Raw genomic sequence first — 13029 nt, 5'->3', positions numbered from 1 at the left:
AAACAGTTTTCATCCTCAAGTAGATTACATGCTGTATATGTGAAAAGGGCGACTGTTAATGCAAAGAGTTGGCTACTCCTAAAGCAAGTTAAGATTAAAAAGCTATTACAAGGAATAATATATAGCTATGCAAAGGAGCGTGACATGATCACCCTGTCCACAAAATCCACAAGTGGTTTATTTTTAGAACATTGGTCGTTAACATCTGTAAAAGCTAAATACCAATATGCGTTTCCTACTGCAGCAACTGTGAGACAGTATCTTTTGTTCAAATTTAACCGTTGTGATACGATGGAAATCTTTGGAGTTAAAATGGGACTTGATTGAAATACTCGGTTTTGTAGATTATGTGGTTTGTTAGAAATTGAATCTGCCAAGCACTTACTATGCTACTGAGAGAGCCTTGCATTTATCTGCGAAAAATACCTTTTACACTACAATAAGTCCAGTAAAACTGAGGATGTTGAAATTATTTGGAAAAAACTGATGGAAGGAAACGATATTTGTTATATTATATGATGAAATTTTATGAACTAGTTTTAACAACTTTAAAGGATTTATCAGAGGGTATTTTTGTATGAAAAACCTTTTTTTTTTACAATTATAGAGTGTGTGACCCTGTGTTTTAAACTGTTTGTATGTGTAAACTGTTTGTATTTGTAAAGCCATTTCTTTGGCTATGAGCATATTATAAATAAATACATTATTTATTTATACATTTATAGAGGCGTGCAAAGCCCTTGGGCATCTAGGCGCTAGTTACAGATATGGTGCTTTCAGTACAGTGCAGCAGTTCTCAGCTACTTGAACAGGTGTGTCAGGCTTTTTTTCCTGAACAGGTAATAGAAGGGTTCAGAGCCAAGGGCAGGGGAGTTGCTAGGTCTGGAAAAGACCCGGGGCTAAGCTGATGTCAGAACTGTTGGGACTGGGGGCTAGCTAGTCTTTTGGCTGTAGCTCCTGAGATTCTATCCGGGGCTACAACCAAAAGATCAGGGGCTATAGCCCCCTTAGCCCCACCTAGCAACGCCCCTGGCCAAGGGGAAAGGAAAGATGGTTCCAGAGGTTACCTGCTACCACCGGCAAGCTTGATCCCGCTGCTATTTTGCGTGTGAATCTTGGTTTGGCCAGGCAGTGGCTGTAGGTGGATCTCAGTGGTCTGGACGCCGTATGCACAGCAGGTTTTTGTGCTAGGTAAGTGGGGGTATGAGCTAGTGAAAGCAATTTTTATTTAATTCTTTCTCTGGCCGGCAGAAAATGGACATAACTTCCAGCCTCGGAGATGTGATTATTATCATCATCATCATCAATTGGTGGAGACATTAAAGCGAAGGGGAAGAGGGAAGCAGACTGGTGACAGTTTATTATTGCTGAACAGAGTCAGCGCAATAAGGGGGGTCACAGAGGTCCCTGCTCCTCTAGCTGGAATCCAGGGTCAGCTCTGCGCATACTCGCATTCACTGGTAGATGATACACGAAGGGGAGTATGGGATCTGAGGTCATAGCGGGCCAGGCGACATGTCAGGCTTCACGGGTAAGCGCTTAAGCCAGGGCAGCTTTTTTGCCTCCCTGCTCCTGCGCTAGGAACCTTAGATAAATTTTTTCCACAACGTTCTGGGCCCACTTTGATGCTCTTCAGGTGGCGGCTGCCTGTTGCTGCTCTGTTGCTTCTGCTTCGTGGGGTCCTTCCTTGCGGCAGCCATTTTGTCTTTTATGGGCTGCTACTGCTGCTCCTAAAGGCCTGATGTATTGCTGCGAGCTTCTTCTTCCTGGTGTGAGAGGTTAGAGGACAGACAGTGGAATGAATGGAGCGCCTGCAGAAGCATCAGGGTGGCCAACTCTGCTTTCCCTCAGCAACGTTTAAGGGACGGTGGCTGCAGTATTCCACTGCACAGCGCAGCGCGCCACCAGCCTTCTCCACTGTGGAACGTCTGCCATGTTGCACTGGACTAAGAAGCGAACGCCTCACTCACCCACCCACCCACACACGCTACAAGGACTTACCCTCACTGAAGCATAACTCATGGTTTGGTACCCGAATGAAAACCAACATACAACCTAAAGCCCCACACTCATCGTAGATGCAGGGGCTGTAGGTGGCGGGAAATGCAAAGCAAGGAGGCTCTCCAAACATAAGGTGCTGCAGACAGCACCCAGGAATTACAAACCACCAAACCTCTCTAAACTTACAGCTGCAAATGAAGGGGCTCCATCCACATATCGGAACTTTTGCACTAGCCCCCTCAATTTGAAGGAAAGGAGACAGTGCAGCAAATGTGTCCAAAGAGTTTCCACAGAACATGTCTTGCTGGGTTTTTCTCACCCGAGGTTGAGGCGCCTCTTGCGATGGGGTGCAGGGGCGCCTCTTGCTTGCGTTGGGGTGCAGTGGCGAACCTCCCGTGAAAAGCTTGATCGCCCGCAGGAAGAACTATCGAGAGAAATCACCGCGAGTGGCCGGAGTGTTTGCTTTAGACGGTGCAAGGTGGCTGCTCGGCGATTCCGGAGAGTCCTAGCGACCAGTAAGTGCCACTGGAGAAGGAATAACACCATCTGCCGCGGGGAGCAGCAGAGCGCTGCCATCAGCACTCCCGCCAGCAAGGGCCGTTAGTGATCAGGGCCCGGTTCCATCAGGCCCACCACCCCTGGCGCTCTACGTGGCACCCCACGGCCAGAGTGGCCCAGCGCCTGTCGACTCTGGCTAGGGGCACACTCTGCAGCCTTATGGCACACGCTGAGTGCTCTCCGCCTGCTCTGCTGTAAGGCAGGCAGCGAATTCCCTGTGCATTGGGTAAAAGCATTGCTGCGTGAATATAATGGTCCGCTATTTTCCAGGGAACAAGGAAAATAAAATGGAAAAAGGGGTCAAAGTAAAAAAAAAATAGCAAGGAATCTGGGGGATTTGGGGGCTTGTCTCTTGTTCTTACTCTTAAAAAAAAAAAGGAAACCCCTGCTCTAATGCTTTGACACTGATGCAAAGACATACAGTGTCAAAGACACCAATGTTCTTTGTACAGATAAAATATGACGCCAGCACAATAGGATCTACCAGGGCATAGTAGACAGCACCTGGACATGGGGCCAGCACAATCGGATGTACCTTAGCATAGTAGGGCCTGCATAACAGGATGTACCTGGGCATAGTAGACAGCACCTGGACATGGGGCCTGCATAACAGGATGTACCAGGGCATAGGAGACAGCACCTGGACATGGGGCCTGCATAACAGGATGTACCTGGGCACAGTAGACAGCACCTGGACATGGGGCTTGCATAACAGGATGTACCTGGGCATAGTAGACAGTACCTGGACATGGGGCTTGCATAAGAGGATGTACTTGGGAATAGCCGACAGCACCTGGACATGGGGCTTGCATAAGAGATGTACCTGGGCATAGTAGACAGCACCTGGACATGAGGCTGGCATAACAGGATGTATCTGGGCATAGTAGACAGCACCTGGACATGGGACCTGCATAACAGGATGTACCTGGGCATAGTAGAAAGCACCAGGGCATGGGGCCTGCATAACAGGAGGTACCTGGGAATAGTAGACAGCACCATGACATGGGGCTTGCATAACAGGATGTACCTGGGCATAGTAGACAGCACCTGGACATGGGGCTTGCATAAGAGGATGTACCTGGGCATAGTAGACAGCACCTGGACATGGGGCTTGCAAAACACGATGTACTTGGGAATAGTCGACAGCACCAGGTCAAGGGGCCAAAATAATGGGATATATCTGGGAATAGTCAACAGCACCTGCATATGGGGCCTGCATAACAGGATGTACCTGGGCACAGTAGACAGCACCTGGACATGGGGCCTGCATAATAGGATGTACCTGGGCACAGTAGACAGCACCTGGACATGGGGCCTGCCAACAGGAGGTACCTGGGCATAGAAGACAGCACCGGGACATGAGACCTGCATAACAATATGTACCTGGGCAGAGTAGACAGGACCTGGACATGAGGCTGGCATAACAGGATGTATCTGGGCATAGAAGACAGCACCGGGACATGAGACCTGCATAACAATATGTACCTGGGCAGTGTAGACAGGACCTGGACATGAGGCTGGCATAACAGGATGTATCTGGGCATAGTAGACAGCACCTGGACATGGGACCTGCATAACAGGATGTACCTGGGCATAGTAGAAAGCACCAGGGCATGGGGCCTGCATAACAGGAGGTACCTGGGAATAGTAGACAGCACCATGACATGGGGCTTGCATAACAGGATGTATCTGGGAATAGTCAACAGCAGCAGGACATGGGACCTGCATAACAGGATGTACCTGGGCACAGTAGACAGCACCAGGACATGGGGCCTGCCTAACAGGAGGTACCTGGGCATAGAAGACTGCACCGGGACATTAGACCTGCATAACAGGATGTACCTGGGCAGAATAGACAGGACCTGGACATGAGGCTGGCATAACAGGATGTATCTGGGCATAGTAGACAGCACCTGGACATGGGACCTGCATAACAGGATGTATCTGGGAATAGTCAACAGCAGCAGGACATGGGACCTGCATAACAGGATGTACCTGGCCATAGTAGAAAGCACCAGGACATGGGGCCTGCATAACAGGATGTACCTGGGTGTAGTAGACAGCACCTGGACATGGGGCCTGCATAAATGATGTTCCTGGGCACAGTAGACAGCGCCGGGACATGGGGCATGCTTAACAGGATGTACCTGGGACAGTAGACTGCACCTGGATATGGGTTTGGCATAATAGGATGTACCTGGGTATAGAAGCCAGCACCTGGACATGGGACCAGCATAAAATAATGCACCTGGGAACACAAGATAGCATGTGGATATGGGGCCGGCATAATAGGATGCACCTGGGCATAGTAGACAGCACCTGGACATGGGGCAGGCATAATTGGATGCACCTGGGAATCCAAGATAGCATTTGGACATGGGGCAGCCATAATAGGATGCACCTGGGAATACAAGATAGAATTTGGATATGGGGCCGGCAAAATAGGATGCACCTGGGAATACAAGATAACATTTGGATATGGGGCAGCCATAATAGGATGCACCTGGGAATACACTAGACATGGGGCTGGCATAATAGGATGCACCTGGGAATATAAAACAGCACCTGGACATGGGGCTGGCATAATAGAATGCACCTGAACATAGTAGACAGCACCAGGACAAGGGGCCGGCAAAATAGGATGCACCTGGGAATACAAGATAACATTTGGATATGGGGCAGCCATAATAGGATGCACCTGGGAATACACTAGACATGGGGCTGGCATAATAGGATGCACCTGGGAATATAAAACAGCACCTGGACATGGGGCTGGCATAATAGAATGCACCTGAACATAGTAGACAGCACCAGGACAAGGGGCCGGCAAAATAGGATGCACCTGGGAATACAAGATAGCATTTGGATATGGGGCAGCCATAATAGGATGCACCTGGGAATACACTAGACATGGGGCTGGCATAATAGGATGCACCTGGGAATATAAAACAGCACCTGGACATGGGGCTGGCATAATAGAATGCACCTGAACATAGTAGACAGCACCAGGACAAGGGGCCGGCAAAATAGGATGCACCTGGGAATACAAGATAGCATTTGGATATGGGGCAGCCATAATAGGATGCACCTGGGAATACACTAGACATGGGGCTGGCATAATAGGATGCACCTGGGAATATAAAACAGCACCTGGACATGGGGCTGGCATAATAGAATGCACCTGAACATAGTAGACAGCACCAGGACAAGGGGCCGGCAAAATAGGATGCACCTGGGAATACAAGATAGCATTTGGATATGGGGCAGCCATAATAGGATGCACCTGGGAATACACTAGACATGGGGCTGGCATAATAGGATGCACCTGGGAATATAAAACAGCACCTGGACATGGGGCTGGCATAATAGAATGCACCTGAACATAGTAGACAGCACCAGGACAAGGGGCCGGCAAAATAGGATGCACCTGGGCACAGTAGAAAACACCTGGACATGGGGCGGCATAATAGGATGCACCTTGGAATATAAGACAGCACCTGGACATGGGGCTGGCATAATAGGATGCGCCTATGTATATAAAACAGCACCTGGACCTGGGGAAGGCATAATAGAATGCACTTGGGAATACAAGATAGCATTTGGATAAGGGGCCGGCATAATAGGATGTACCTGAGCATAGTAGACAGCACTTGGACATGTGGCCGGCATAATAGGATGCACCTGGCAATACAAGATAGCATTTGGATATGGGGAAGGCATAATAGGATGCACCTGGGCATAGTAGACAGCACCTGGACATTGGGCACCTGGACATGAGGGCAGCATAATAGGATGCACCTGGGAATATAAAACAGCTCCTGGGCATGGGTCCGGCATAATAGGGTGCACCTGGGAATATAAAACAGCTCCTGAGCATGGGGCCGGCATAATAGGATGCACCTGGGAATAAAAGACAGCACCTGGACATACATCAGGCATAATCGGACGCTCCTGGGAATACAAGCCAGCACCTGGCCATGGGGCCGGAATAATAGGATGCACCTGGGAATACCAGATAGCATTTGGATATGGAGAAGGCATACTAGAATGCACCTGGGCATAGTAGGCAGCACCTGGACCTGGGGCCAGCATAATATGATGTACCTGAGAACAGTAGGCAGCACCTGGACCTGGGGCCAGCATAATATGATGTACCAGGGGATAGTAGACAACACCTAGGCATGGGGTCTGCATAACAGGATTTACCTGGGCCTAGTAGACAGCACCTGGGCATGTGGCTGGCCTAATAGGATGTACTTGGAAATAGAAGACAGAATCTGGGCATGAAGACTATCCCTCGTTCTTCCTTTTTTCGACCAGGACAACAAAAAGAAAGAGGCTGCAAATTAGGCACATTAGGATGCACATTAGGTGAACATCAATCACACTGCAAGCACCTGCAGCGTGTGCAGGTGGACATCAATCACATTGCATGCACCTGCAGCAGGTGCAGGTGAACATCAATCACATTGCAAGCACCTGCAGCGTGTGCAGGTGAACATCAATCACATTGCATGCACCTGCAGCGGGTGCAGGTGAACGTCAATCACATTGCAAGCATCTGCAGCGGGTGCAGGTGAACATCAATCACATTGCAAGCATCTGCAGCGTGTGCAGGTGGACATCAATCACATTGCATGCACCTGCAGCGGGTGCAGGTGAACATCAATCACATTGCATGCACCTGCAGCGTGTGCAGGTGAACATCAATCACATTGATGTTCACCTGCACACGCTGCAGGTGCTTGCAATCACATTGCAAGCACGTGCAGCGTGCGCTCATCCTTGTAAATGAGCAGTTAAACATCATGGCACATAACTCCTTAAATGAGTCGTTTAAATGAAGTTTTTCTTCAGAAATGCAGGTTTGCAGTGTAATGAACAAAACATTAATACGCATTCGTGAAGCTCTTAACAATGGCTGGCTTTTCTCTTGTGAAACAGCAGAGTGGCGAGCTTACCTTTTCTTTGTATTAAATTCTGCCTGGCTTTCACAAACGCCATTATGTCTGCATCCGTCTGACTGTCTCCGGTGAGAGGGATGGAGGAGCCCACACTACGCGGGGTTCTGGAAATGTCAGAACACAGGGTCATCAAAATCGACCTATTCTGCCTTGCATAGCAATGACCTACTATTTGACACCATCTATTGCCTGTCCACTTACGCCATCCTGCTCACTAGTTGAGCTGTCCACTTGTACTACATTGCCCACTAGTTGCCTTCTACACTTGCCGCAAATTACCCACTAGAGGACCTGTCCACTTGCATTATATAGCCCACAATTTTCCTTGTCCACCTGAACCATATTGCCCACAAGTTGCCTTATCCACTTTCAGCATGTGCCCAGTAGTTAACCTGTTCACTTACATCATATTGGCCACTAGCTGATTTGTCCATTTGTACCATATTGTGCACTAGCTGGATTCTCCACATGTGACATATTGCCCACTATTGGACTTGTCCACTTGCATCATACTGGCCAATAGTTACCTTATTCAGCCCACTAGTTGACTTGTTCACTCGCACCCTATTAACCACTAGTTGACCTGTCCATTTGCATATTGCCTACTAGTTGCCTTGTCCACTTGCAGCATCTGGCCACTAGTCTCCTTGTCCACTTGCACCATAGTGGCCACTTTTTGCCTTATTCACTTGCAGCATATGCCCACTAGATGACATGTCCACTTGCATCATACTGCCCATTAGTTGCCTTGTCCACTTGCACCATATTTCGCACAGTGCCCACTAAATGACCTGTCCAATTGCATCACACTGCCCACTAGTTTACCTGTCCACTTGCATCAAATAGCCCACTAGGTGCCTTGTCTACTTGCACCATATTGCCCTCTCGGTGCCTGGTCAAGTTGCACCATATTGTTCACTATATAACTTATCCACTTGCACAATATTGCCCACTACTTGACTTGTCAACTTGCATTATATTGCTCACTAGCTGACGTGTTCACTTGCTCTCAATAGCTAACTAGTTCCCCTCGCCACTTGCATTATATTGCTAATTATTTGCCTTGTCCACTTGCATCATATCACCCACTAGTTGAGTGGTCCACTTACACTGTATTGGTCAGTAATGAATCTGGCTACTTGCATATTGCCCACTAGGTGCCTTGTCCACTTGCACACATTTGACCACTAGTAGCCTAGACCATCTGCACCATATTTACCACTCAATGGCTTTTCACTTTGCACCCTATTGCCCACTAGGTGACTTGTCTGAGTGCACCATATTGCCCACTAGTTGTCTGGTTCACTTGCACCATATGTCCCATTAGTTGCCTTGCCCACTTGCACCATATTGCGCACTAGTTGACCTGTCCACCTGCATCATATTGCCCACTAGCTGACCGAACAGCTTGCAAAATATTGCCCACTAGTTGACTTGTGCAATTGCACAATATTGCTAATTATTTGCCTTGTCCACTTGCATCATATCACCCACTAGTTGATTAGTCCACTTACAATGTATTGCCCAGTAATTAACATGTCTGCTTGAATATTGCCCACTAGGTGCCTTGTCCACTTGTACCATATTGCGCACTAGTTGACCTGTCCACCTGCATAATATTACCTACTAGCTGACCGAACAGCTTGCACCATATTGCCCACTAGTTGTCTTGTCCACTTGCACCATGTTGACAAATCGTTTCTTTGTTCACTTAAACCAATTGCCCACTAGCTGCATTCGCCACTTGCATCACATTGCTCATGATTTGCCTTGTCCACATGCATCATATTGCCCATATGTTGATTAGTCCACTTACATCATATTGCCCACTAGATGACATGTCCACCTACACCATATTGCCCACTAGATGACTTGCCCAGTTTCACAATGTTGCTCGCTAGTTGAACTGTCAGATTGCACCGTATTGCCCAATATTTGCCTTGCTCACTTCCACCATATTCCCACTAGTTGCCTTCTCTTCATGCATTATATTGCTCATTATTTGCCTTGGACGCTTGCATCATATGGTCCACTAGTTGATATGTCCACTGACAGCAGATTGCCCACAAATGGACCGGTCTTCTTGCATATTTGCCCCTAGCTGTCTTGTCTACTTGCACCAAATTGCCCACTAGTTGACTTGTCCACTTGCATCACATTGCCCACTAGTTGACTTGTTCACTTGCACTCAATTGCCCACTAGTTGACTTGTCCACTTGCAACACATTGCCCACTAGTTGACTTGTCCACTTGCAACACATTGCCCACTAGTTGACTTGTCCACTTGCAACACATTGCCCACTAGTTGACTTGTCCACTTGCAACACATTGCCCACTAGTTGACTTGTCCACTTGCAACACATTGCCCACTAGTTGACTTGTTCACTTGCACTCAATTGCCCACTAGTTCCCTTGCCACTTGCATCATATTGCTCATTATTTGCCGTGTTCAGTTGCATCATATTTTCTACACGATGACTTGGCCACTTGCACGTATAGCCCAATAGTTGTCTTATACACTTGCACCATATTGCCGCCTAGTTGACTTGTCCATTGCGAACATATTCTCTAATAGTTGCCTTGTTTACTTGCACCCAATCACTTATTATGTGCCTTGTCCACTTTTACCATATCGCCCACCAGTTAATTAGTCCACTTACAACATATTGCCCAATAACTGATATGTCCGTTTGCACAACATAGCCCACAAGTTGCTGTGTTCATTTGCACCATATTACAAGCTTTATGACTGGTCCATTTGCCACATATTGCCCACTTTATGACTAGTCTACTTGCATCATATTGTTCTATCGTTGCCTTTATTCACTTGCACTATTTTGGCCACTAGTTTACATGTCTACTTGCACCACATTGCCCACTAGTTGTCTTGCCAACTTGCACCATATTGCGCCCTAGCTGACCTGTCCACTTGCATCTTATTGCCTACTAGTTGACCTGTCCACTTGCAGCATACTGCCCAGTAAATGACTTGTCAACTAGCACCATACTGTCCAATAGTTGCCTTTGCCACTTGCACAATATCGCCCTTACACAGCATTGCCGACTAGCTGTCTTGTCCACCTGCCTGCATCATAATGCCCACTAGTTGATTAGTCAACTTGCATCACATTGGCCACTAGCTGACCTGTCCCTTTGCACCATATCGCCCAAAACTAGTCATATTCACTTGCAACATAGTGTCCACTAGATGACTTGTCCACACCATATTACCCACTTCTTGGCTTGTCCACTTGCACCCAATTGCCCACTATTTGCCTTCTTCACTTGCATCAAATTGCTCATTTTGTGCCTTGCCTGCTTGCGTCATGTTGCCCAATAGTTGATTAGTCCACTTACACCATACTGCCCCCTAATTGAACTGTCTGCTTGCATATGACCCACCAGTTACCTTTTCCACTTGCATCCTATTGCCCGCTAGATGACTTGTCCCCCTGTACCATATTGCCCACTCTTTGCCTTGTCCACTTGCACCACACTGCCCACTAGATGCCTTGCTCACTTGCACCATATTTCCCACCAGTTGCCTTGACCACTTGCATCACATTGCCCTCTAGCTGACTGGTCCATATGCAACACATGCCCTAATGTAAAATGCCCCTAAAAGACTGCAGAACATGTATTTGTTCATCTCTCCCTATTTGCGGGAATGCAGTTCTCTATGCGAGCGCTATCTGTGCAGCTTAAGTAAAGGGCAATGAATTAAATAAGCTTTGTTTCTTGCCACAGCACATCTGCCTTATTTTTGCGAGGGCTCGAGTAGTGGGTAGGTCACAGGGCTGTGGGTCCCTAGACTGAAAATGCACGTGGAGATCTTAAAATCGTAGCAGTGCTAATGCTGCAATAGGGCAATCGCATATTGTGCACGTAATTATAAAATCTGGCATCACTGGCAGGGAAGCGAGGGCTGCCAAAATGGCACTTTACTTGGAGCAGTGTAGAACCCTGCACCTGGTCCGAATTGGAGACAAAAGGCAATACACCGGTTAAAGATACCTTAGTTGAGAAGCTGAACCGGCAGGGCTGTTCACGCTGCTCCTTAAAGGGGATTCTGCGTTGGTAAAAACACGGCTGCCATCGAATTCACTGAAATAAAGCAGGTTTAATTAGGTTTTATTTTGCTTCATACTCAGTCATCAAATGCATCGTGCCAACCGAAAATGTATTATCCGCTTGTCATGAATATGTAATGTGCGCTTGCTGCCCCCCAAATAACTTACCACCCAGTCCCCCAAGCTTCAGGTGATCGTTCCAGAAAAGGAGTTCCATTTTCAGGGACTCTTTGAACCACGCAGCTCCCTGCACGCGGCAGATGCAATATAAGGGCGTGGGCATATCACGCTCCGTGAAAGGTCTACCCCCATCAAAATCTCTCCCACGGGGGTGAAGGGGCTAAGGCAGAGAAAAGGGATGCGAGGGGGCTGGTGTCTGGGAAAAGGGGTTCGAGGGAGCTGGGAGCCGAGAAAAGGGGTGTGAGGTGGCAAGAAGAGTGGTGTAAGGGGGTAGGGTGTGAGTGGGCTGGTGGACGTGAAAAGAGGTGCGAGGGGGTTGAGAAAGAGGTGCGAGGGGGTTGAGAAAGAGGTGCGAGGGGGCTGAGAAAGAGGTGCGAGGGGGCTGAGAAAGAGGTGCGGGGGGCTGTGAAAAGGGAGCGAAGGGGCTGGGAGCCGAGAAAACAAGTGTGTGGGAGCTGGGGCTGAGAAAAAGGGTACAATGGGCTGGGGTGTGAGAGTCTGGGGGCCGAGAAGGAGAAATTACTTACTGTAATGTTCTTTCTATGGATTCCTTCACCCACAGATTTCTCATCTGATATCCTCGTCCAGCTCTGCTGCTCTGAAACTTTTCGACATGGGGCGTAGTGGACCTCGACTCAGCCGTCAATCCATCTTGCTCAGTGCTCGATGGTCAGCTCCGGATATGACCTCAGTCGTCGTATATATACTACATCACTACGCCCCGTACTTCCGCTCCCCCTTTTTTTCCCCAGTGCTTGAATGCTGCAGAGGAAAACGATGGGAGACAAGGCTAACACTCCTGTAAAAAACTTGACAATGGGAAACATCCCAAAGTGTGAAACCCCAAGAAATAAGGAAAAATAAGAGATTTTATTTTTTGGAAAGTCAAGCAACTAGCCAGAAAGGAGCGGTCACCTCAGAGCCATCACCAGGCGTCCCCTCACTTAGACAGATGCAGCAAGCCACAAGAACATTCCAAGCGGGGATGGAAGGGAGGGGCGATGAAGAATCTGCTGGAGAAGAATCCTTAGAAAGAACATTACGGTAAGTCATTTCTCCTTCAATGGATTGCTTTTCTCCCGCAGATTCCTCATCTGATAGGATCCCCAAGCAGTTTAGACCCTGAGGTGGGCAGAAAGTATTATAGTAGTAGATTTTGCAGAACGGCCCACCAAAACTAGCATCAGCCCCACGGGCAACATCTAGGCAATAGTGCCTGGTAAACGTGTGCAAGGATGACCATGTGGCCGTACGAC

The 13029-nt window shown here is 48.1% G+C and overlaps 1 protein-coding gene across 1 annotated transcript in view; it reads right to left on the bottom strand.

Moving 5' to 3' along the window:
• KIF6 (kinesin family member 6) overlaps nucleotides 1-13029 on the bottom strand; it is a 2002255-nt gene that overhangs the window by 31288 nt on the left and 1957938 nt on the right. Inside the window, exons 20-21 of the mRNA XM_069608751.1 lie at nucleotides 11538-11627; nucleotides 7521-7627 (exon numbers count right to left, since the gene is read on the bottom strand). Coding sequence (XP_069464852.1) covers nucleotides 7521-7627; nucleotides 11538-11627 — 197 coding nt within the window. The remainder of the gene's footprint in view (nucleotides 1-7520; nucleotides 7628-11537; nucleotides 11628-13029) is intronic.

The sequence above is a fragment of the Ambystoma mexicanum genome, chromosome 4q (genome assembly GCF_040938575.1).
Source record: "Ambystoma mexicanum isolate Mex_15411 chromosome 4q, UKY_AmexF1_1, whole genome shotgun sequence".
NCBI classification, from domain to species: domain Eukaryota; kingdom Metazoa; phylum Chordata; class Amphibia; order Caudata; family Ambystomatidae; genus Ambystoma; species Ambystoma mexicanum.
Note: the sequence above shows the minus strand (reverse complement) of the source record. Positions and strands in the feature narration are given on the sequence as shown.